Source organism: Sander lucioperca, chromosome 7, assembly GCF_008315115.2.
Source record: "Sander lucioperca isolate FBNREF2018 chromosome 7, SLUC_FBN_1.2, whole genome shotgun sequence".
Classification (NCBI taxonomy): Eukaryota; Metazoa; Chordata; class Actinopteri; order Perciformes; family Percidae; genus Sander; species Sander lucioperca.
The window spans coordinates 8,845,618-8,871,296 of NC_050179.1; the positions used below are offsets into that span (position 1 = coordinate 8,845,618).

The 25,679-nt window shown below is 40.9% G+C and overlaps 2 protein-coding genes across 7 annotated transcripts in view; one reads left to right on the forward strand and one right to left on the reverse strand.

Annotated features, from left to right (window-relative positions):
- On the forward strand, positions 1 to 20,304 carry LOC116038420 (1-phosphatidylinositol 4,5-bisphosphate phosphodiesterase zeta-1-like). 3 transcript variants are annotated; one of them, XM_031282811.2, is made up of 12 exons: positions 27 to 211; positions 1,258 to 1,453; positions 2,463 to 2,664; positions 4,951 to 5,095; positions 5,397 to 5,549; positions 7,129 to 7,326; positions 8,365 to 8,521; positions 9,522 to 9,638; positions 11,766 to 11,932; positions 13,919 to 14,045; positions 19,279 to 19,428; positions 19,683 to 20,304. In XM_031282811.2, exons 2-12 carry the CDS (start codon positions 1,264 to 1,266, stop codon positions 19,763 to 19,765), a joined length of 1,689 nt encoding a protein of 562 aa, XP_031138671.1. In that variant the 5' UTR covers positions 27 to 211; positions 1,258 to 1,263; the 3' UTR covers positions 19,766 to 20,304. The 3 variants fall into 3 exon arrangements, with proteins under 3 accessions (XP_031138673.1, XP_031138671.1, XP_031138672.1); XM_031282813.2 differs by lacking the exon at positions 7,129 to 7,326 and having other exon boundaries at positions 1 to 211; XM_031282812.2 differs by lacking the exons at positions 27 to 211; positions 1,258 to 1,453 and adding an exon at positions 1,970 to 2,082.
- pik3c2g (phosphatidylinositol-4-phosphate 3-kinase catalytic subunit type 2 gamma) overlaps positions 19,893 to 25,679 on the reverse strand; it is an 18,335-nt gene continuing 12,548 nt past the window's right edge. For 3 of the 4 annotated variants that reach the window (XM_036003765.1, XM_036003766.1, XM_031282810.2), the window contains 12 exons: positions 25,360 to 25,489; positions 25,119 to 25,255; positions 24,832 to 25,001; positions 24,516 to 24,672; positions 24,294 to 24,403; positions 24,015 to 24,183; positions 22,913 to 23,031; positions 22,692 to 22,788; positions 22,537 to 22,600; positions 22,272 to 22,351; positions 21,997 to 22,122; positions 19,893 to 21,375 (listed from right to left, as the gene is read on the reverse strand). In XM_036003765.1, coding sequence (XP_035859658.1) covers positions 21,223 to 21,375; positions 21,997 to 22,122; positions 22,272 to 22,351; positions 22,537 to 22,600; positions 22,692 to 22,788; positions 22,913 to 23,031; positions 24,015 to 24,183; positions 24,294 to 24,403; positions 24,516 to 24,672; positions 24,832 to 25,001; positions 25,119 to 25,255; positions 25,360 to 25,489 — 1,512 coding nt within the window. In that variant the 3' untranslated portion in view covers positions 19,893 to 21,222. The remainder of the gene's footprint in view (positions 21,376 to 21,996; positions 22,123 to 22,271; positions 22,352 to 22,536; positions 22,601 to 22,691; positions 22,789 to 22,912; positions 23,032 to 24,014; positions 24,184 to 24,293; positions 24,404 to 24,515; positions 24,673 to 24,831; positions 25,002 to 25,118; positions 25,256 to 25,359; positions 25,490 to 25,679) is intronic. The other variant, XR_004897970.1, reaches the window with a different exon arrangement.

A 25,679-nucleotide genomic window follows, 5' to 3' on the forward strand; every position in this document is an offset into this window, starting at 1 on the left:
AGTTTTAATCCTCTGCCTTATATGATCTTCACTGTTTTCTTTTAACAGGTGTCTGTAGAATCGGAATGTTTTGTCACTATAGCAACAACTTTGTGTACTTCCCCAGAAACCTGCTAAAAAATCAGATTGTTTTGAGTGTTTTTCATACCCAGCTGATATCCTGTTCCTAAATATCTATACTACGGGGACCCAGAGACCATCAGTATCTGAGGTAGGCTGTTGTTTACATGATATTTTATTGAGTTTTCAAGAGTTGCATCTAGCTAATTCCCTCCTCAGTTGCAGTTGTTTACTGGCAAATATCAGTGAAGTAAGAGTAAGAAAGGTTTATCCAAATCTTTATGTTAGATCTTTTCCAATCATTAGACATAATACACGATTTAAAGGGATCTTCTGGTTTAGATACAGCTGCTGCAACTGCATAAAAGGTTAATGAAGATAACAGAGCTGTTTGCTTTGTGTTGCTCACACTGAGGCAACAGATGCAGCGGGAGGCCAGCCCACTGCAGGGCACCCAGTGACAACACAGGTTTAGGCATATGTCTGAACTGTCAGGGGCTGCAGAACAGAGATGAAAGGTATGGAGAGAGAGAGAGAGAAAGAGAGAGAGAGAGAGAGAGGTACACACAAAGCCAGGGAAAGTCACAGGCACTTTTGTCCTTCGACTGAGAGGAATGACAAGGAGAGGAGAGGGACTAAAATGAGAAAGTCACACAGATGTTGCTTTAGGTTTTGATGGAAGTAAGAGAAACAGAAAGGAAGGGGAGGTTGCATTGTGAGAGGATGGGAGAACTTTATGTGAATGAAGACCCTGACTTCTCTTTTATTGTCTCTCATGCCGAGTTTGAAAAAGTATTTCAACAGTGAGCTCAGGTAAAAGCTGGGATGCATCTCTGAGTTGACATTTTTATTCACCATTTCCTGTATATTTTTAGAGAACAAGTGATGTGCTGTGTCTTTGAAACACATATATACATATGTTTAAAACGTCTACAAGATGACAACTTCAAAAAATTATCTGAAGTTTTATGATTTAAAAAAGGACCTAGATTCAACACTTTCTTTCTTCTAACACTATCATGATGAATATCCAGCCTTGCAGACAAACACAAGCCTTTAATAAATTATTTGTAGCCACATACTCGTCTCAGAATTGCATGTTGATTTCATAAAAGATGGAAGTTTTACAAAGAAACTTAAGAATAACTTCCCAGGATCGAAGACAAGGGATTAAGAGGCTATACTGATTGTGTGCAGGGCAAGATGAAGAAAGGCAAAGCCCCCTCCTCTAGGAGGGCTGAAATCCAGCATCTGTACCAATGCTACACCTCAGAGCAGACCATTTTGCCTGCCTGCGCCCTCCTCAGGTTCCTCCACAAGGAGCAGATGGAGCTCACAGCAAATGAAGAGATGGCAGAGAGTTTGATTGATAGATATGAGATTGAAGAGACAGGTAAGTGAAGGGAGAGCTGCATTCCACGTCAGGCTGCTTGCTGCTCATCACTATGGGTAAAAAAACCCATCTACTCTTTAAAGACTCAGGCTTTGTCACGTAATGATGCTAATTTAGTTAAAACACAAGTCAGGGCCTAAGCTCCAGTGGTGCAAGGCTGACAAAGTGATTTGCTGTAAGCCCAGGGGCAGGGGGGTTGAAATGACAGAAGGAAAATGGAAGAGTCAGGCACGTCAGTGGACTAGTAGAACAGATGTTGTCTCGGGATCAGTGTACTGGTGGCTAATTCACAGCATCACAAACAACAAAACAGGGAAAACAACAACAAAAGGCTCATAATTAGTCTGCAGCTTCATTGACGACTGTTTCACTTCATACAGTATTTGAGTAAGAGAAGGTTTTAAAGACTGCAACTGATATCATAATCCATTAACAAATAATAATAGTAAACTCAGTAACCTTACATTTTAAGGGGAGCTAGTTTTTAGCTATGCCAGTGACTACAATACTATCTCAACAACTGTTGGATGCATTGCTATGAAATGTTGTACTGACATTAATGGTGCTTGCCCAAAGGATAAATTCCAATGACTTTGCTGATCCCCTGACTTTTCATCTGGCATCATCAGGTCGGTAAATTACCAAATACCAGCCAAACTAATGACATTTCTAAGATAAGCCCAAACTGTGCTTTGTGTTTAGTGCTTATTAGCAAACATTAGCATGCTAACATGCTAAACTGCTCTCATATCTGCTAAACACAGCATGTTATCATTGCATTGTGTCATTGGTGACAACGCTGTGTGCTGCCTAAGTGCAGCCTCACAGAGCCACTAGCATGGCTGTAGACTCTTTTAGTCTTGATATTCATTTGATTTGTTTTAATGTTTTAAAACTAGAAACAGAGTTTTTACTTGAGCTGGCTTTAAACTTATTTTTATGTTTTGAGCTTGGTAGAATAGCCGAGGCTTTTTACTGTCACTGACACTGCTCCTTCCTCCTCTAACAGCCAGAGAAAGCAGGTCCATGACATTTGAGGGATTCCTCAGGTACATGGAGTCCAAAGACTGCTGCGTGTTTGACCAGGCCCACACATCTGTGTACCAATACATGGGCCAGCCTCTCACCAATTACTTCATCTCCTCATCACACAACACCTACCTGACTGGAGATCAGCTAGTAGGAAAGAGCCACCTGGATGCCTATGTTTGGTAGGGACGTACAGCTAATACAGTACAGCTTCTGTTCTTCTTCACATTTTAGAAAACCACTCCCACCTGGAAGTGGGAATGGTTTTCTGAAGTGCTGCATCATGAAATTATACTTGCAAATTAACCAACTAATCTGCAGAATTTTGTAATAGATCTGCTAATAATGTGGTTCAAGTTAACTGATAAGGCCAATTTAAACACCATTTAACTCTAATACAGATCTAAAACACCCCTCAATACACTTTACTTTCCTTCTAAAGTCTCTCCTACAGACCTACATGTGTGTGTTATCAGGATTCTCTCATTTTATTGACCCACTCATGTGCTGAGGCACAGTGAAACTGCTGTGGTCCCTTTATGGGACAATGGAGGTGATTACAAAAGGGGCTGATGGCAGCAGAAGTGCTGTATTTATGGACCCTGTGAAAGTGCTGAGTGCTCTGGCCGGCTGGTAGAGTGGAACCCTCCAAACCAGTGGCCTGGAAGCTCTGGTTTACTTAGATAATGGAGGAATCATATAGAGAAGACAACAAAGTGGCAGGAGTAGAAATCCCACTAGCTCACAGGTAGGAGGGAGAAGAAAGGAAATTGACCAAATGTATTTGTTGGAGGAAGAAATAAAAGATTCACTAGAGCCTGTATGTTGTGAAAGGCATACATTATAATTTATCACTGAAACTTTTAGTTGTATATGATCAAAGCTTTAAAAATAATTGGGTATACATGGGAACTTAACTGCATTTTTATAATGAACAGCACAACATACAACATTTATAGTGCGCACTTGAGGAAAACTGTGTGACATTGTTGTGTCCTGGCAGCATAAGGTGGTAAAGAAATTGTTCAACATTTTGGGTAATACACTTATTTGCTTTCTTTACGAGAGTCGGATCAAAAGATCTTTTACTCTCATGTCTGTTCTGATGGATGGAGCTGGAGTCAGGCTGTTGTTAGCTTAGCTTAGCATAAAGATTAGAAGGCACAAGGGATACACCTACCTGCACATTTAAAAGTCACAAATTAACACACTGTGTCTTGTGTGTTTAAACCATACACAAACTCATCACAATGTGACAATATGATGCTACTTTCCACACAATAGCAGGGTTTTTACAAAGCAACTCTCCAATGCACAACTTACAGCAAGACAAAGAGAGAGAAAAACATAGCTGAGAACTGAGATGAAAGAAGAACATGAACGGATTTTTTGTATTGAATAAATACACAGCAGACGCATGTGTGCCTTCATAAAACAGCAATACACTGGTAGAAAAGGCTGATTTCCCAACAAGCAGAACCATTCCACAGTTAAAATGTCTGGAGTAAAAGGGTGATACAACTTTGCATCAGGGTTGCAAGAAAATGTATCAATGTCCCACCCCTGCTGTGAAAGTGATATAATTTAATTAAATTATAATAATTATAATTTTGCCCCACCACCAACAGACTATGTTATAACACCAAGACACATTCTGTATTGACCCGAACATATTTTTATATAAAGACAGCACAGAAATGGAAATGTAACATCACCATGTATGGGGCAGATCAGATCCACAAGGGTATAAGAAGCTGTTGGAATAAATTATTAAATTATTTGTTTGCTATAAACAGTGGTGGAAGAAGTATTCAGATGCTTCACTTAAGTAAAAGTACTAATTACAAGTTACAAGTTAAATTGAAAATGTTACTTAAGTAAAAGTATGTAAGTATCATCAGGAAAATGTACTTAAAGCATTACAAGTAAAAGTACTCAATGCCAAAAAATCCTCAAATTTTAGAAAATGGAAATAACAAAACAGTTCTGTCAATCAACAATAAACACCAAAAGTGTTTAATCGGCTAATCATTTCAGTTGTACTTGTAGGCCTGTATATTGTTGGGTAGTTTAATTTATAATAGAACATCATATTGTGTAAACTACATGTTTTGTGTGCAAAAATCTGATTTTGTTATTTGTAGAAGTAGAAAGTGGCATTAAAAGAAAGGACTCAAGTAAAGTACAAGTACCTCAAATATTTACTTAAGTACACTATTTGAGTAATTGTACTTAGTTACATTGCACCACTAGCTATAAATTATTAGCATGTATTATATACATTATATATAATAATAGTCATTTTACACATGTATGGGAGTCGTTGAGATGAACTTGTGCGTGGAAAGGAAATCACTCAGTTTGTGCCTCAATGCTTTACTTCTAATTTCTCACGTGCCACAGCTCAGTGTGTTTGCATGTGTCTCTCTATGCATGCATGCGCTTATGTGTGTATTTGTGTGCCACAGTGCTCTGAGGAAAGGCTGTCGCTGTCTGGAGATTGACTGCTGGGATGGGCCAGATATGGAGCCTGTAGTCTACCATGGCTACACCCTGACCACCAAGATATTCTTTAAGGATGTCGTCGCCACTGTGGAGCAACATGCCTTCGAGGTAACAGCTTATAGTATGTTACATGACACACATTTCCCGGAGTGGTGCTCCAGGCATCTAACTCAGTGTTCACTCCTGACTGTGTAGCCTCCAGGAGTCCCTGCTTAGCTGCATTTGCTCTAATTAATAGCATCTCTGATCGCAATGCTTTGCTTGCAAGTTGTCTTTGATCCAGGCCATTCTCTGTGATGTGTTGGGGGAATTAAGAGCCCGTAGAGAGAGCAGTAGATCCAAGTTGATGCTAATTGTTGGAAATAGGGTTTGAATCATGATTTCTTTTGATGTGATTATTTCTTGACAGGTGTCTGCTTACCCAGTGATCCTGTCATTAGAAAACCATTGCTCCAAGGAGCAGCAGGAGGTCATGGCCCAGTACCTCATCTCTATCCTGGGGGAAAAGCTGCTGAGAACTCCCTTGGATCACCATACTACTGGAGGCCTCCCAAGCCCAAATGTAAGACTCAGAAAAGAGAGAGCTTGACTATCTCAGGTGTAAATCAGAAGAAGAATCTGTGTTGAATGTTAGAGCTGCTGGTGCAAGTAGAGGCATGATAGCGTTTGTATTTATAAGTCCTCATCTCCTGTCATAGCAAAGAAAAACAAGGAGAAAATAAGACATTTTGGTCATCACAGAGGGCCTCATTAGTTTCTTTCTGAGGCTCCCTTTGCCTCTCTCCTCCACTGGGATGCAGGGGTCAATGGACAAGGCTCTTTAGTCTCTCATAGATTTGCAAAATCAAATGTGATGTGGTTGATCCTGCGAAGTGTCCATCATTTTAAGCATGCTGAGGCACTTGAGCTGATTGTTAATTTAGATTACCCTGTTTGGGTTCTGGACTCTCCAATGAAAGCATCTGCTTCAACCCATGACTGAGCGACTGGCCTGAAAGATGCCAGCACATTCGCTCCAGTCTATTGAATATCACGAGGAGGATGAAGGTTTTTTCTCTCAGAGTGGATGAATATGTGCTGCCTCGCCGGAGTTTCTTTGCTGCCTCTGACTTCTACTGCTTTGGAATTTACTGCAAGACATGAGTTGTGTTTTATCCTGAGTGTGCATATAAGATTTTCTTCCCCATATCGTTCTTTATCTTTATGACTCATGAAGTGGGGGCTTAGATAGGAGCCTCAGCACTAATGGTTTCATCTTGACTATTTAACCTCCAGCAACTTGAACACTGAATCAGTGTTCGTGTGTCACATTCATGCAGCATTACACCCAAGTTACCATCCAATTATGCAAGTGTAACCAATGTGCGATTCTCAGAACTGTTCATTACCTTATACTCTACTCTGACCACTTAGATTAAAAGGTTTTACATGTACTTTATTCTATTTTTACTATAAACATGGGTGAAATTATATCCTAAATTACATCAACATAAGCAAAGCCTCTGTTCTAGCTCTACAGACTGTAATTGCAATAAAAAGATGAAAAAGTGCAGTGCCAAAGGAAGCGCTGAATCTTATAATTTCCATACTATATGGATTCTTATGGGTTGTTAATGTTGTCAGATCTGTAATTATTTTGCCTGTGCATACAGTGAAGCTGACAGAGTGACTTTCTGCCGTGTGGCTTACCACTGAGCTGCTTTCAAGTCCATACCATAATGTTTTTTTTTTTTTTACTTTAAGCATATTGCTGCTCATCTGCATGAAGATACCCAGTACAAACAGATTTTGGAGCCAGGGCGGTGAAATGTAGCAACATGTGTGATTCAGTGATTCAGTACACCAGCTGCTTTCTGCTCCTTTATCCTACCAAACTTGGCTGTGTGTATGCACTGATGTGGATGAGGCTACTGAATAACTCTCTGAAGAATAGCATCTTTTTGACAAATCAGAGAGGGAGTGGTTTGTGCAAATCAAATGTTTTGATTTGATGGTTTGTTTCCTAAGTTTGAGTTTGTTTGACTGATGCAACTGTGTGATGGTGCGGTGCGGGGCGAATGTAGGTTCCCGTGATTAAGGTTATCTTTGCATTTATTCATGTGTGAATTCATACTGTATATGTGTATTTGTGGGGATGCCAGGACCTGAAGTATAAGATCCTCATCAAGAATAAAAAGCTAAAGCCTCCCATTAAGACGGAGGATGCAGCAGGGACACAGGCAGAGGAGAGTGTAGATGAGGGAGAGGAGGAGGAGGATGATGATGATGATGAGGAGGACGAGGATCAGCAAACCAAAGCAAAGTTCTGGTCTCCCAGAAAGGCAGGGTCAAAGACAAAAGTAAGTCAGTTAGATTTAAGAACAGATTTCTTAAAAAAAATAGAGACAGATATAGACTGTTTGTGTACTGTACACATATAGTTGGATGTACACTGCAACCATAAGAGTCCTTACACATACACGTACATTTGAACACATTACTCTGGTACTCAAATTACTTCATTGGCTCCCGGTACAATACAAAATCACTTTCAAAATCCTGCTAATAGTCTATAAAGCACTTAATGGGTTGCTCACTGATCAAAACCCAAAACACCTCTCAGGTCATCAGGCCCTCTAGATTTTACCCAGAATAAGACCAGGTCCAGTGAGGGGGCCTTCAGTTACTGAGGTCCTGCTCTCTGGAACAAGAGCCTGATGACCTGAGATCCATCACAACTGTGTCCACATTCAAAAGCAAACTCAAAACCTTCTTATTCTCTCAGGCATTTGCTTAATTACACTGTGTGTGTGTGTGTGTTCTTGTTTAACTATATTCGTGGGGTCCAAAAACAATACAGTGAATACAGTATACTTGTGGGGTCCGGCCAGCTTTGTGGGGCCAAAATGCTGGACCCCACAACTTTAAAGGGCTGTTTGATACTTGGTTATAGGACTAGGGTTAGAATTAGGTTAGGGTAAGGGTTAAGGTTAGGCATTTAGTTATGATGGTTAAGATTAGGGTAAGGGGCTAGGGAATGCATTATGTCAATGATGGGTCCCCACAAAGATAGTGAAACGCACTATATGTGCGTGTGTGTGTGTGTGTGTGTGTTTATTAATTTGTATGGTCGCCCCTGTATGTTTTTGTAGATTGTCTTGCTATGTTGATGCTTCTATTGTATTCTTATTTCTATTCATGCTTTGTTTTAATGTTTATGCTGTTTTTAATGTCAAGCACTTTGGCTTTGCATGTAATGAAAGGTGCTATATAAATGTAATTGGCATTGCTATAAGATGATACAAGGTAAAAATTTACCGCTTGCAACACTATTTGTTGCAATTTGGTAAGTGCTCTCTTTGGTTTGTCTTCCTCTCTACCCTAAATATAACAAATAGAAGAAGAAGGAGGCGGTGGCAGAGGCTTTATCTGACCTGGTCGTATACACCAGGTCTGTTAAGTTCATCAGCTTCAGTCATTCCAAGGACAATCAGAACTACTATGAGAACACATCAATGGCAGAGAAGAAAGCTCGCAAGCTAGCCAAAGCCTCAGGTAAAATGTTATTGATGGAGTTGAAACTATGGGAAAAGAAAAGGGAAGCCTGAGTCTGAAGTAATAAAGACTATGTATAATCAATTGCAAATATTACAAAATATAATTCTGATGAGCCCAGCAGATTCACATTATTTACAGTCACACTGAGGTCAAAGGAGAAGTCTCTGTAGGTCCTTTTTGGACAAGAAATGCAATTATATCTGGTGCCATAAACCTCCATAATAACGAAAGCAATATTGAACATGACATATAGGACATAGGGGAGTACTTTATAGGGAATAAAGCACAACAGCACAAGCCCAGAAATATGCCTTATACTCTCACTGATGGGGAAGTGGAAAGAGCCCACAGAGGTTTGAATCAACTGATAATCAGTTAAACTGTCATTGCGCTGCTGTGCGGCAGTATATTGGAGTAACAGAGTGATGTAGAGAAATGAAATCTTCTGCTGAGGAGTAGTGACACTTTTCAGACACACAGCTACATTATGAGCTGGTTGGCTTGGCTGGCAGTGACCAGGAATAGTCTTGGCTATGCTGGAGCTGTAAAAATTGTGTAGTCTCTTGTCATCCTAAAGCCCTGCAGGGAAACTACAGACTGGAGCTTTTTAGTCTATCCAGAATGAGCATAATTATACAGGCTTCCAACCTTAATCAGGACAAATGGTTTCCACCTTTTCAGGTATTCTCTTAAAAATATATTTGCCATAAAGCTAAAATAACAAATACATTGGTAAATCTTACTCATAGGATCCTATATCAGTTCATATTTAAAAAAAAAAAAAAATGATGATCAACTGAATCATATCTGTGATGTCTAGAACATAGAAAAGAGAAATTTTTTATAACTGATACTATTAAAAAGTGGCCATGTCCCTGTAGATAAACCTCACTGTTTTCCTGGATCACTGCATCACACAGCCATTGTGACTAAGTCAGAATCAGTGTATGTCAGAGGAGACATTTGACCTGTAAGTGTTGTGCGTTTTCTCACTCAGGTGTAGACTTTGTTCAGCACAACCAGAAGTTCCTCAGCAGGATTTACCCAGCAGGCTCGAGGACGTCTTCTTCCAACTACAACCCTCAGGAGTTTTGGAACGTCGGCTCACAGCTCGGTGAGTCGGAGAGGGCCTGCATGCATAAGCTATGCAGTAAAAGTTCATACATATGCCCACATGCATCCACACACACATTTATTTAGGCACATTAATCTGAAATTAATTTTATAACTTAGCAAACCATGTTGATCACATCTTTTGTTGAACCGTTTCCAAACTCGTAGGATGCAAGTTGATGTGATTACATACATACATACAGTGCAAGCAGTGTTTATCTAATATGCAGTAATGGAGTCATGGAAATGTTTATAAAGTAAAATATAAAAGGGTTATGAAAAACAAGGGTAATAAAATTTTGCTAAGATTATTTGTACTTTGTTGCCAATTATGTTTCTTTTTTGGTCAAGAAGAAACCCTGAAAACATAAATGCAAAAAAAGACTTACAGAGAATGTCTTTAATTCCTTTGTGTCAGCAGTTTTAACAGGAATCCAAAAGTTCTACACACACACACACACACACACACACACACATAGTGCGTGGCACTATCTTTGTGGGGACCCGTCATTGACATAATGCATTCCCTAGCCCCTTACCCTAACCTTAACCATCACAACTAAATGCCTAACCTTAACCCTTACCATAACCTAATTCTAACCCTAATCCTAAAACCAAGTCTTAACCCTCAAACAGCCCTTTAAAGTTGTGGGGTCCAGCATTTTGGCCCCACAAAGCTGTCCGGACCCCACAAGTATACTGGACTCCCGGGTTTTGGACCCCACAAATATAGTTAAACAAGAACACACACACACACACACACACACACACACACACACACACACACACACACACACACACACACACACACACACACACACACACACACACACACACACACACACACACACACACACACACACAAAATCCATAACAAGCTTTTGAAACGGAGAGAAATGCAGTCCGGAAACTCAGATTGTCAAACATCTAAGGGAACAATCTGTCCAAAATGTCCTTTCGATTAGCAGTGAAAAGAACATTTCATTCCAGTCCACAGCCTGACCACCTCATCTGTGTTTTCCCCAGAGCAAGTCCTCTCCTGGCCCTTATCACCCCTTTTTTTTTTTTTTTTTAAATCGATTTGCACCCCCCCTAAATGCTTTTTTTTTCTCTTCTTCTCTTTAAACTACTTCCTTGTCTGGATCACAGTTTAGTTTTTTTTTTTTCCATCATTTCTTCGAATCAAGCATGAGCATTGGGCTTGACTCCATATCACATATATCGCTCCTGAGAACAAATATGCTTAAAAAAAATATCTTTACATAAAAGCTTTACATCCTCACGCCTTCTGGTAATGCGCGAATACCCATGGACTTAAAGTCACAATGCAGACCTGTCTGGCACTGTCTTGGCCAATGTGCCTGTCACTTCACCTCATCTGTCTCCATCGCTCAGTCAGCCACTGATTCTGACACAAAGCCCTGCTGATCACTGAGCAGACGGTCTACGTGCTTCGATGGCAGCTGTGCAGATGGTGAGCGGCACTTTTCACAGTTGCAGGAGACTGCAGTACAAAGCAGCAGCCTAGATGGATCAATTACAGTTAGATGAGCAGCCCATTCACTGGGACCCTAAGACATACACCTATATAAAAAGATGCATTGCAGTGTGTTGGTTAGGACAAAATTAAAGGTGGTCTTTATTATGTACTTATGCTATTGCAGACTCACTAGTTTTCACAATTCAGCCCAGCTGAGATATAGCTCAAAACTGTCAGCAGAATTACATCAGCTGCTTTCTTTATCTCTTTATCTCTTTATATCTTGTCTATTCACACGTCTGAAATGGGTAGTCACTGTAGACTTATGAAGCACACATGCTACCACAGAGTTTGCACTGCAGAAAACCTACTACAAATGCACTTATTGCACAGTTGGTGATTTTATGTGTCCCTGATGCAATGTATGCTATTGTTGGGGAAACATTTTAAGTTGTATAATTTAGCTCTTTCCCGCAGAATGAACAAGAGCCAGTAAACAGAAGATATGCATGAGATCATCTCATACTGGCTGCTCGTTTTATATAAACAAGCTTTAGGCATCCTCAATTTTGTTCTATTAAAATGTTTTGCCACTGTTCTGTAGCTCCTCATTTTCATTATTCCAACATTGTCCGTCATGTTTTGCAGTGGCTCTCAATTTCCAGTCTCTGGGATTGCCTATGGACCTTAATGATGGCTGCTTCCAGGACAACGGCGGCTGTGGATACGTCCTGAAGCCGGCAGTGCTCATGTCCAGTCACTTTGATCCCGGCTGCAGCAAGCACGGCCACAAAACCACACACCTGCTGCTAAAGGTACAGCTATGGAGCACTGAACGCTGAATAATCCACTCAGGGTGGATTTGTGTGCTTTGTGTGCATGTATGTGTTTGCCTATCCATCGCAATATAGAGATTGTGTTGCAGAGCTCATCTTACTCTTAGCCCCCAGATAAATGCTTTCCTACCAGATGCTGTGAACCAACAATAATGTAAATCTCCCTGAGAGGGTCTTCGTTTAATTAAATTATATCCTTCAGAATATAAAGGGGTCCAATTAATAAATTATCCCTTTTCCATTATTTTAAGTATGTTAGGGGATGGTAATAGCAGCACTTGTAATGTACTGTATCTAAGCTACATGGAAAATGATGAATGAAGCTGTAGAGAACATCTCTCTACCTCATCACATCTCTATAGTGTGCCATCAGGACAACTGTCACACACTAACTCTTCTAAGTCCAATTACAGAGATACGACAGTTTGCTCTTATGTAGCACATAATGGTGGGACTCAGAGATATGTGAAGCTTTGTACTGCAAGGACAATATGTGGAATTGCCTGGGATCACATGGGACTCATACAGACTTACTGCAAAGGAGGTAGACGAGGGAACATCATTGTTACTCTGCCAGAATCTGCCAGTCTTCTGAACAGCTATGAATCATAACAAAAAACTCCCTCTATAAAGGGTTGGTTCAGCCAAATTATTACAATAACTGACCTGTGGACCTCAGTCAGTATTGTAGCTGTTCTAAATGTAACCTGTTAAAGCTGTTGCTTTAAAGTCCTATCATAGAATACTTCTACTATAATTCTTGGTTTAGCTGGTTTCTGATTAAGGAAATAAATCTTGATCACTTAATCAGGATGTGTAGACTCTCACAAGTTAAACAAAAGCACATCAAACATTTTTGTCTTCTAAGAAGACACACACACACACACACACACACACACACACACACACACGTTTGTTTCACTATCTTTGTGGGAACCCGTCATTGACATAATGCATTCCCTAGCCTCTTACCCTAACCTTAACCATCACCACTAAATGCCTAACCTTAACCCTTACCCTCACCCTAACCATAACCTAATTCTAACCCTAATCCTAAAACCAAGTCTTAACCCTTAAAGAGCTGTTAAACCAAGTCTTAACAGCTCTTTAACCTTGTGGGGTCCAGCATTTTGGGCCCCACAAGGCTGTGCAGACCCCACAAGTATACTGTATTTCCCAGTTTTTGGACCCCACGAATATAGTAAAACAAACACACACACACACACACACACACACACACACACACACACACACACACACACACACACACACACACACACACACACACACACACACACACCTCGTTTTTGGATGCCCTGGGAGAAACCATACCTTAATATTATTCACATCATCATTCTGTATTATTTGATCACTTCAGGGAAAATCCTGCAATCTTGACTCAGCTCTCAACTCGGTGGAAATCAGAGTCATGACTAGCATTCAGTGGTGTAACATAGATAGGGTCGTAAATTATTCATCTGCTCAGGAAAACAATATTTCCCCTTGAGATCTCATTGAGCATAAGACTGTCAACTACAAGCAATGGTCTGTTTTTCTATAGCAAATCTTTATGAATAGTGTTCAAACTGTTATCTATACCTTTGTAACTGTGAATGAGTGTTTTGTAGCAGGACTTTAGAAAAGGAAAGGGACTTTAATTTTGAGCCTGGACACCGTAAAGCTCCATCAGTGCCAAGCGGGGCATGTCTTGATAAGTACATGCAGGTTTGTCTTTGATCAGAGCTGGGGAAGGGAAGGCTCGTTGTGAGAGGACTGCAGATAAGCCCGTCTCTCTAGACTAGTGTAATTACAGCCCTCTTTCGCTCTCTTTTTTTCTCTACTCTTACTGGCTCTCCTGTTTTCTCTTCTCTTTTATATTTACCGTTTATCCCTGATCAATTACATTCGCATACACCCCCTATCTATGTGACCATCCACTCTGCATCTCTGTATGTCTATCTACAGGTGATCAGTGGGTCCAACCTACCCATCTCCAGGAGTGGCAAAGCTTTGGACCCCTTTGTCAGAGTGGAGATGCATGGGATTGCATCGGACTCCTGCAGAAAAAACACACATACTGTGAAAAACAACTGTAAGTACTGCAAGACCAACTGTATGTGGCCTTGTTGGGACATCTCAAGACCCAGCTTGACTGGCCCAGCTTTACTTTTATCAATCCAAGATGTATTTTATCAGCAGTGTTTAACTTTTAATTTTCTAGAAATTAAGAATTACGGAAAATATAAATTCTTTTTTATCAGAAGGTTATGAGTTTTGTGGACTCTATATTTATTCTTTCTGAATTTGGGCATTGTGACTTTGACAGGTCCTTGCTTAAAAATGGCACTATTGTGGCATACTGTAGAACAAATGCATCAATATTGGAATAGTAGGAGTAGAAAAACAGACGAGTCTTCAGCCATGCTAGCAGCTCTGGTTTTATACTAACAAATGCAGATACAGATACAAATGACATCTGAGAACATGCCGAGTACCTGCATACTGTAGGGAAATGTAAACCTTCAAGTAAAAACATGAAAACCACCTAAACTAGAGGAGTTGTCTATGACAGCAGTATTTCGTGGTTTCTGTTGGTTTTTTTTTTTCTCTTCCTTTTAAATCTATTTCCCAGTAAGCTGCTGTTGGGCTTCTGAGGAGAAATGTGCTGATAAGTTTCTTCAAAATGTAGAAGTGTTTCTTTGAAGATAAGTCTGTCATGCACTATTTCTATGACTGGAAACATGGTGATGACAGTCAGTGCATACAGGATGAAGTGTTACAGTGATTTTAAGCATCAGTTGGATCCTCATACATACTGTACTAGGGGTGGGAAAAATCAAAAATGTTATGTATCATGATTTTTTTGCGACGATTTTTAGATACGATTCTTTTCCCTAGAATCAATATTTTTAATTACATTTTTTTTTTTTTTTTTACCAATGATTCACCTAAATATTTTCTGGCTATACAGTACTGTAAAGTAAAAGTAAAGTTAGACTGACTGACTGACATGTGATGGGCCTTCTTTTTAGATAACAATTAGATTTTAGAAATGTCTCATGATATATTGTCTCTAGACGTGTATTTTCAACTTTGGTTTTTGTTAAAGAAGGATAAGAAAATCGCAATAAATACTATCGAATCACTATACTTCTAGAATGGCAAAAGAGATGTTCACAAGTTATTTTTTGGAAGTCCAAGTCAAGTCTCAAGTCTTTGAGGGGCAAGTTCAAGTCAAGTCCCAAGTCTTTTGCCACGAGTCCAAGTCAAGTCTCAAGTCTCTGTCCATCTGATCTGTCCCTAACATTGTATTGTTAAATCTTATGAATTCAAAGCATGTCCTGTAGCTACCATCCATACAGTACAGTATCAAAATCAGTTGTAGGATAACTTTATGGGGTCTACTTAACACATCCCTCTAGCCCTCGGACCTGGTGAAATATTAACCTAAGTTTGTCACATCATATGGATAAAACTAGAGATGAGCCGATACCAGTATCGGTATCGGCTCAGATACTGCCTAAAATGCTGGTAGCGGTATCGGGAAGTACTGGAGTTAATGCACCGATCCAATACCACGTAATAAAGCCCTAAAGATAATCTACGTTAGTAGTTTATTTATGTTCTTTTTCCGTTATAACTGACTGTCAAACTGCATAATAAAAGAAAGTTCTGGGGCGTTCATTGTTTGTTCATGTTTCACAAAGAGTTTAACCTGAGGCAGGCCGACAACAAAGATAGAAATCACATCCATACAGGGATACTAGTATACAGTTGTTAAAACATAATAAAATATATGACACACTGGTATCGGTACTTGGTATCGACCGATACGCAAGTTCAGGTATCAGAATTGGTATCGGGAAGCAAAAAATGGTATCGGGCCATCTCTAGATAAAACTATAAAGATACAATTTGCCTGTTCCCAGCATTAGCACAACACTTACCAATGGTTAGCTTGTTACCTGTGACGATATATGCTAAATGTAACGTTTCTTTCACTCAAAAAAATGTCTAATGTCGAAGTGGAAATCAAGAGAATAGTGGCAGCGCCACACCAGTTACAGAACAACATGCATCTCAATCTCAGTCCAAATTACGCACAATAAGCAGTTTCCAGCGCAAGGGAGATCCGACTCAGAGGAGGAGAGGTTAGTGAGGCCAGCGTCTCCACGGCAGGTGACAGTACACACGGATCCGCTGCGCCACGCATGGATGAAATAGTAAATAGGACTACAGTAACAGAAATATGTGCAGAATTAAGACAGTCAAGATGGCCCAGTGTTTGGTGGACCGGGTACACCTTGTTCACTTAGTAGCCTACAAATTATTCACGGGATCAATTAAGCATCACCCGACACAGCGTTTGTTCCTGGGGAGATGGATCCATGCGTCCCGCCTCCTGTGTGCCATGGATGTCTGAGCCTCAGCAACTACTAACTATAAAGATACAATTTGCTTGTTCCCAGTATTAGCACAACACTTTGTGATGGTTAGCTTGTTACCTGTGACGATATATGCTAAATGTAACGTCTCTTTCACATCAGCAAGTGACTGACCTATCTGGATGCATTTTGAGATGTCTGATGAAGTTCGACGTTGTTGATCCGGTGCCACACACCTTGCATTTAGCTGTTTGCTTACTGCCACTGTTTACGAAGTTCCATCCATCCATCTTCGTCCGCTTATCCGGTATCGGGTCGCGGGGGGAGCAGCTCCAGCAGGGGACCCCAAACTTCCCTTTCCCGAGCCACATTAACCAGCTCCGACTGGGGGATCCCGAGGCGTTCCCAGGCCAGGTTGGAGATATAATCCCTCCACCTAGTCCTGGGTCTTCCCCGAGGCCTCCTCCCAGCTGGACGTGCCTGGAACAGCTCCCTAGGGAGGCGCCCAGGGGGCATCCTTACCAGATGCCCGAACCACCTCAACTGGCTCCTTTCGACGCGAAGGAGCAGCGGCTCTACTCTGAGCTCCTCACGGATGACTGAGCTTCTCACCCTATCTCTAAGGGAGACGCCAGCCACCCTCCTGAGGAAACCCATTTTGGCCGCTTGTACCCTGGATCTTGTTCTTTCGGTCATGACCCAGCCTTCATGACCATAGGTGAGGGTAGGAACGAAAACTGACCGGTAGATTGAGAGCTTTGCCTTCTGGCTCAGCTCTCTTTTTGTCACAACGGTGAAATAAATTGAATGTAATATCGCCCCCGCTGCGCCGATTCTCCGACCAATCTCCCGCTCCATTGTCTCCTCACTCGCGAACAAGACCCCAAGGTATTTAAACTCCTTCACTTGGGGTAAGCTCTCGCTTTGGTCGTACAGAGATTGGATGGCCCTGAGAAGGGACCCCCTCATCCCATATTCCCGCAGCACCTCCCACAGTATCTCCCGGGGGACCAGGTCATACGCCTTCTCCAGATCCACAAAGCACATGTAGACATACTCCCAGGCTCCCTCCAGGATCCTTGCGAGAGTAAAGATCTGGTCCGTTGTTCCATGACCAGGAGAGAATCTGCATTGTTCAATGTTGTTGAACAATGCGGACTTACGAAGTTATTGAAAGCAAAACTAATGACAAAAGGCACAACTCTGAGTGCGCGCACATAAGGCATAGTGTATGCGTTACGTTGCACATTATGGCAAAGGGCAGGGGACATGCTGCTCGTCATACGTTTCCCTAACGTATATGCGCCAATAAAAGAAAATGGAAATACATGAATAAATTTAGATTTAAAAAGCAATAATTGCATGAAAACAGGTTGTTGACAAGTCTTGAAGCTTGAGTCCGAGTCAAGTCTGAAGTCTGGGACAAAAGCATATCGTCCCAGCTCTAATACATACACAAATATTTTAATACAGTAGCCTATGTCGCATTTGGCTTGGAGCTTTCGTTTTTTAAAATGGCACATGAAAATTTACTTAATATCAACATAACATTGATGGGATACAACACTATATTGTTGCTGCTGAGATGAGACAAAGAGGGAGAGAAGGAGAGAGAGAGGGTGGGAGTGATAGTATGAGTCCTGGAGGGCTCCTACGGCTCCTAGGAGTCCTTAACTCCTACGGTGGCCGTATTATTCCAAGAAGTACAACTTTGTCCGAGTGTTCCTTCCAGTGTAATAATAGTTTTACGTTATTTTGGTACCATTTCATTGCTAACATCAGCTATCAGGTTCCCAAACATATGCAAGCTACTGTTAGTAAAGTAGCAGTGCTATCGTTATTCTGTATATTGTATGAGATTAATAGTGTAAGGCAATGTTTACAGCGTAGGAGAGAAGCAACGGAGGTTTGTGTTTTTAATATATTTCTCTGAGCAGTATGAACAATCATGTCAATGAAACTGTAATTAGCTCTTAGTATCCCCATAATTTACACGCAGCTGTTCTAGCTGTAGCTAGTCTGTTTTATAACTGCACGACGTGAGTTGTCTGCCAGGGAAATCACGACACATGATTACGTTTATGTTACAAGGTAGACAATCCTTTAACTAATAATTAATTAATAATATTAACTTTGGTCTTGTTGCTTTGCCTGTCGCGTTGTCGTTTTAATTCTCTTTTTAACTTCCTTGGCGACTCCGTTGTCTTCTCCCCCTCCCTGGCATTCGTCATGGTGCCACTGAGTTTAAAAGCGCGAAAGGCGGAGGTATGTCCCTCTTTGGGAAATGTATTTTAAAGATGGAGGCGCTACATGGCGGCCATCATTCGAGCGAGTTGCTCGTATGTATTCTGAATGATTCTGAATGGCAGATTCTACACGTACGAGAATACTTTGATTAGTTGGTGGAAGTAATTACACATGAATGAGCACATATTTGTGAAAGAACAAAGTTTTTTTTTTTGCCAAGAATCAACTCAAAAAATTACACAATGGAGCTTTAACTTTTTAAACATGCAATAACAGATTTTTGGGGGCAGCAGAAACAAGCTGCAAACACAATACTGAAATGTTATTGCCCTATAAAGTTGATATGGCAAACAGTGAGCAACATTAGCATTCATTTGGAGGTGAATGTGAGTCTAATATTCAATATCTTTTGAATCTCTCAAACTCAGCAGAAAAATCTCTGTTTAGTTGCTAAATGCTCCACTATGTTTATTAGCTAGGTGCTAACTTTGTCTGAAGTTTGGTGCTGAGCTGTAGCGTACAGTGGATATTTAGAGCGTTTTTACTGTAAACAGCTGCCTGCAGCTATGAGAGAGATGACAGTGAGCCAAAGCAGTAAAGTAAAAACAATTAGTTAAAAGATGCTAAACGCTTTAAAAACATAGATTATAGTGGCTTTAACCTATTGATGCTTATTGATTCTTACCATTACAGCTCTGAGTCCTTACTGGGATGCTGACATGAACTTTAGCATCAGCGTCCCCGAGCTCTGCCTTATCCGCTTCAGTGTCCGAGAGCAGACTGGCCTCCTCAGCAGTGAATTTGTGGGCCAGTACACCCTGCCCTTCACCAGCCTGAAGAAAGGTAAGCCACAGAGGCAGAAAGAGCGAGAGAGGGTGGGGGTTGGGATCAGACAAAGAGCTAAATTACATGAGGTGACATTGTGTGACCATCATTGTATTTCCCTTCATTCAGTGTCAGCATAACTGAAGGTCGGTCTGTGCTCGAGTTTATACGTAAATGCTTCTGCGTATTTATATGATGCTTGAGTTATATATATTTTTGTATGTTTATAGCAGCTATACATTTCTTTTTACGTCCACCTTCTGCACCTCCAGGCTACCGCTGGGTGCCTCTCCGGTCCCGAGACGGATGCAGCCTGGATCCAGCCTCCCTCTTCGTCTTTGTTTGGTATTCCTAAAAACAGCTCTCCATATCAGACTTACACACACACCTCGCCAACAGATAGAGGAGCGTGGGTGATGCAGCTACAACAACAACAACAACAAAAGTTTATAAATAAATCAAAAGCACCATTTCCTCAGATAATGTAAATACCAGTTTTATTGTCAGAAAATAGACGTGCCTTTTCTCTACTGCAGAGGAGGGGAAAAACCCAAAGGCTTCAGCAGGGCTGAAAAGACACTCTAAAGAAGAATAACTCTATGCTGGCATCACTCAAGTAGTGGAGAAATCCCTGGAATAGAATATTAGAGTCATATCACAGAATTAATAATTGATGCAAGTGCAATTATTGTGGTAGAGTTGATCACACATAAGAAGAACCACAAGGCACAGTGTTGTTTTTGGATTAATCATCTATTTCAAAACAATGGATGTAATTCTTCTATTAGGTCTGAAACTGATGAATGATGCCAGGAGACATCAATAGTCCATAAGCACTACTATGAAAGAGTAGCAGCCAGCATTTTCTTCCAAGCCTTCCTCCCTGTGAGAGACCCAGCAGGGAATAATATAAATAGCATTCACAGAAGTATACATTATTGAACCAAATCCAGTGCACGGAAGGCTATTTCTATCCATGTTCATCACTAAATCCTTTAAATAAGTACGGGTCAGCAGGCCTGTCAGGCTGTTTGTGTGTGCTTTTTCAGGGGTATTTCTGTGAGCATGTGAGTGTCTGCCTTGGCGTGTCTGCATATGCATGTGCATAACTGTGTTTGAATGCCACTGATGGATAAGACAAAAGATGGAGTGAGGGGCAGAGTGTTAACTCAGCCCCTCAGGCCAGAGTTGTCATCCTGCTCACACACTTTCCTCACTCCTCTCCCTCACCCTCCCGCCTCCAATTCCACTGGTCAAGGACATCCAGTTGACACAGCCCAAAGGGACAAACACACTCAGTCTAAGCAGGTATCAGACAGGCAGCCCCTAACAGCACTACTTTACCTCCTCTTTAATCTGTCACATCGACTCGAGTCTCGACCACACACACTTACAAGGACTGTTTGAGTTAAAGTAAAAAAAACAAAGTGCAAGTGTGATAATAAAAGTAGTTTCTTTCCCTAATACATCATCAAGGCCACATCCAAAAATCTGACTAATTAGCTAATGTCCTTCATTTGATTGACATTTAAAAATAAACACACAGGGTAAATGATGCTTCACACAGTAAACATTCTCCTTCCCTGAGTCTTTTACTCAGTCTTGTAACGTCATCCAAATACCCCATCCACTCACAGCTCTGGAGTGAGGTTAAGTTGCATCTGATGAATATGTATACATGAGAGTGCACAGTTCCTCTGCTCAGGTGAGTTGGTCTCATTCATACAGTCTGAGAAATCTTTGGATTGATTCTTTCCCTCAGTGTGATTGTACCCCCTGCTGGCAGCAGGCCGACAGTGCAGCTCTCTGAGGTCAGACTGCACAGTTCCCGAGGGGAAACCAGATCTCCTTGTCAAGGAACTCCTCCTCAAGTCTAATGTTGGTTGCAGCCACGAAAGTCTTCTTGCTCTTCACTGTCACTTCCAGCACCATCCCATACAGTAGTGGGACATAATTGTACTCCAGCTGTGAATAAGAGGCAGATATGTTTAGCTTTCAAACAGCTCTACATTCAGAACATCCATTCATTTGACGATATTTCTGTTGTACAGTTTAGCTTTTATCTAAGATTTTGGTCAAATGTTTTTTTTTCCCTTTGCTTCCATTTGGCTCTGCAAAGGTTTCACTTTGCAAAATAAAAGATTGTAAGAGGCTGTTAAGTGTTTGAGAGACTACTAGTCAGAGTCCGCAGGGTTTAACACTCAAAGACCAGACTCACACAGCAGGGAGAGCAGCTTTAAACTTTGAACATTCACTCTAACTTTGTGTAATGATCACTTTTAAAACTTGGGTGACAGCACTTCCTCTCAAGAGGTACTGTACATACAAAAAAGATAGATTAGATTATAATAAAATAGCATTTATAAATGTTAAATTAATGTTTAGCTTATGTTAGCTCACTGTGGGGCAATGTTGCTCTTACTGGAGGTGTATTCCTTTTTTCTTTAGGGAGATTTTCCTTATCTAAATCAAAGGACTAAGGATATAGGTCATATGATATACAACCGTATGATGTATGACGAAAACCAAAGGAACTTGTGACTGTGCTAAATCATGAATAGGGTGTAGGAAGGATGGAAGTTGTACCAGTTCATTAAAGGTTGGATTGTCATTATTGCGGACCACCTTCGTCTTCTTCTTGGAGCGCTGCTTAGGGTCCGGTCTCAAACGCATGACCACGTAGGCGTCAGGGTTAGAGCCGTTTGCCTGCTTCTGTTGAAAAGAGAAAAAGGGCCAGAAGGGACAGCCTGCACTTGAGCATACACCATAAAGTATTTATAAGAGAGAACACATTTACTATGTATGCTTTCCTCTTGTTAAATGCTACAAACAATGCAATAATAAGAGTAAAGGAAACTCACAATGTTCTTCAGGTGTTTTACCAAGACTGAGAGCTTACAGTCAGAGTAAGAAATGTTGAGCTGGATCTGAGGACGGGCCCCTGCAATAGATCAGTGCATCAGTGCCAGTAAACCACCGCATTACATGTGTTATACTGTACTGTGTATGGACTATCTTTAGAATTCCCTCAAAATGTAGCACTGAATCAATTTTCACATACTAAATATTGCCTTTAGCATGATGTTTTTTAATACACCCCCTTATTATTAAAGAGCAGGAAATTACCTGTCATCACACTTTCTTGGACTGTGCTGGGGCCATCCAGAAACAAGCTGCACACATATTCATTCTGCAAGCGACAGAACGAGGCAGGTTTTCAATTTAGAGCTAGGTATAACAAGAAATCCCAGAGAAATCAACCAGTGATGAGAGAAACTTACTCCCTTGTATGGTCCCTCAAAAAGCTCTTTCAGGTATTTATTCAGCTGAGACATCTTGCTGCTCGGGGTGAAGGACAACTTAAACCACCGAGGAAACCTATAAAGGGAGAAGAAGTAAAGACATGCATCACATTATGTCACTGTGGAAGAAAATAGCAGTGTTTCAAAATAAAATAGGCATGTGATGTAAGCTGTATGTGTACGTTTTTTTCTTCACTCACTGAGGCAGCATAGTTTCAATGAAGTATTTCTGAAGCTGCTTATGGATCAGCTCAAACTGCCCAAATGTCTTCTCAATGTTCAGAAAACCATCATGAATGGTTACTCTCAGGTCATAGATCTGCAAATCAAACAAAACTAATTAGGTTATAGGGTGACTATATTAGGAGAAACCGTTGATATCCCAGGATCCACTTTGAAGCTCCTGGGCAGTTGTTATATCATCCATGTTCTTAAACAGCTGATTCCCAGCTTTCTTCATGAGTGCTCTTTGGTAACTGGCTTGCACACTTAAAATATCTTGGAAAAAGGCAGCTCAAGGGAAAGTTTACCCTCAAGGATATGTAAAGCATCCCATTATTAGTTTTTATGGTCTGTCTGTCTTGTGTTAGGAACATTAGATGTATACAAGTGAATAAAACTGTAAAGGTAAGCCAGGAATATTTAACAATTTGTTTTTGGACCTGTGCAAACATTTTTGAAAACTAACCCCAGGTCTTAAGTCGGTAATTGCCATCTATGACCTTTTACAGTGAATCATAACCAATAACTTATTTAACTTAGTTTAACAGTTAAATATTTCCTCTGTTTTATATTTGAGTTTACATTAAAAAGAATGTGGGGAATAATGAATTTGTGTGCTTATACTGTGCTAACAAAACAACCACTACTTAGAAGCAGTGAAAATTAAGAGTTCCCAAATTCTTATATTAAACGTTAACTGATCAACTTGGCCAACTCTGCCTCCAAACAGTTAAACCTGACATCAGGAAGCCTAATCTGATCAAAGAGCAGTGAAATGCCAACAAACGTCAGTAACACTCCTCACTTGACTCTGGGGAGTAAGGGAAAGACTTTCCAAACAAAGCAATGCTGCCTAGGAGGCCATAAGTGACAGCAGACCCAACACACACAGTCAGATGAGTGCCAGGGGTTATTCCACTTAAAACAAAAACGTGTGAATCTGCTGCCAGTTCCATGTGTTTCAGCTCCCCTAGCTATTCAGATCTAACACAAAGCTCTGTAGTCATTATGTAAATCAACACTGAGGCCATTATTTTCTGTCTGAATAACCACAGCATGAAGAGCAACATGCAGCCTCACCACATCTTTTCCCCTGATGGTGTATCCCTGGATGACAGCTTCTTGGATGTTGGTGCTGGGAGCGGGGATGCCTTCCCGGGTTCGTGGATCTTGTTTCTTCCCTTGGGCCATGCTGTGTGTCAGGAAGTTAAACTTGACTGCAACACAGCCCATGCTTTCCTTGATCTTCCTACATCAGGAGAGATTCAAACCGTTACTAATCAGATTATTACAGCGACAGAAATCCAATATGGGATATTTTGAAGAATTTGTTTAGTATTTGTTTGTTCATTCAATTACTTTGTAAAGTAGGATGTGGCCTCCAAGTCTGTGTCATGAGGTCTGAGGTTTCTCTGGACATATTGCAGGTCATTAGAGTCCTTCAGTTCTGGCATTCTTGCACTTAGCATCTGGAAACCACATACACATCATGAACGAAAAAGTGTATTATGTAATATTATCTATTCTCAGATATAGCTAAGAGATTGTTACCGTGATGATGCTATTCAGTAAAGGTCTTACCAGCTCCAACAAACTGAGTATCAGTGCAGAGCGCTCTCTGATTATGTTGTAGGCTTCACAGCAGAGCTCAACGAAGCGATGCAAGCGCTGAGGCTTCTGCCCCCCGCCTGTGATGAAGTGCTGCATCTCGGATGTAAAGATGAATGGTGATCGATCCCTGTCATTGCAAAAAAAAAAAAAAAGAGCAAGGGGAAGGTTCTTGTTCATTAACATTATTTGTCTTTGATTTTATAACTTTTCTATATCTCCTTGCTACCCAAACACAAACACCACTCTTTTCACTTTCAAAACAATGCTTGACTTTTTATTTACTTGCCTTTTAAAGCTTCCAAACTTCTGTGCATTGCCCATAATCTTGCCAAAGTCGATGTGAAACATGTGTCCACTGTGTCTCAACATGATGTTGTCATTGTGGCGGTCACAGATCCCCAGGATGAAGGTGGCCACACACCACCCTGCACACGAGTGGATGAAGTTCATAACAGCCTGCACATACACAACAGCATAGTGTTACGCAATGCAACAAGCAAAAACAAATCTTCAAGTGTATGGTAAAGCATACAGTAATGGTTAAGTCATAAAAGATGCTGTAGTGGTTGTAACCTTCTCATAGTCCTCCTTAGTTTTGTTCCACATGTGGAACCATTTCTCTAATGTGTCTTCTCGAAGGGTGCCACCCAGACCCCACTCCTGCTGAATCTTGCCCAGGGTCACTGCCTCTGGAACCACTTCCACCAGGCCTGGCGACCACATAGAATATACGTGGAAAAACATAAATTCACAGCCGCAGAGATATAAGACAAAGGAAATATTATTGTGCATTCAACAACACAAATAAACTGACCCTGAGCTCGCCCTGTAGAAAGACACCTGTAGGTGATCATTCGCAGGTCCAGCCCGTGCTGGAGCCAAACCCTGTCCATCACACGGACTATCTGAAGTACCAGCATGTCCTGACGCAGGTTATCTCCTGTCTGAACACATTTAACTGAGTGATAAACTGTTCACTAGAAGGTTTTTTTTTTTTGACCCAGCAAGACAGTCTAAGTGGCATGTCACAAGTATCCCCTTTGTGTTGAGCCGTTGTTCAAGCTACAGTGGAATTATATAGCAAATTTGGGGCATTGATTATACTAACAACCAAATCTCACAAATGTGCACTTC

What these genes read in the sequence shown, in the direction of transcription:
- LOC116038420 (XM_031282811.2), top strand. Translation starts at nt 1,264, where the DNA reads ATGAAGAAAGGCAAAGCCCCCTCCTCTAGGAGGGCTGAAATCCAGCAT. An exon ending in CACCTGGATGCCTATGTTTG is followed by an intron (nt 2,665 to 4,950) that starts GTAGGGACGTAC and finishes TGTGTGCCACAG; the next exon opens with TGCTCTGAGGAAAGGCTGTC. An exon ending in TGGAGCAACATGCCTTCGAG is followed by an intron (nt 5,096 to 5,396) that starts GTAACAGCTTAT and finishes ATTTCTTGACAG; the next exon opens with GTGTCTGCTTACCCAGTGAT.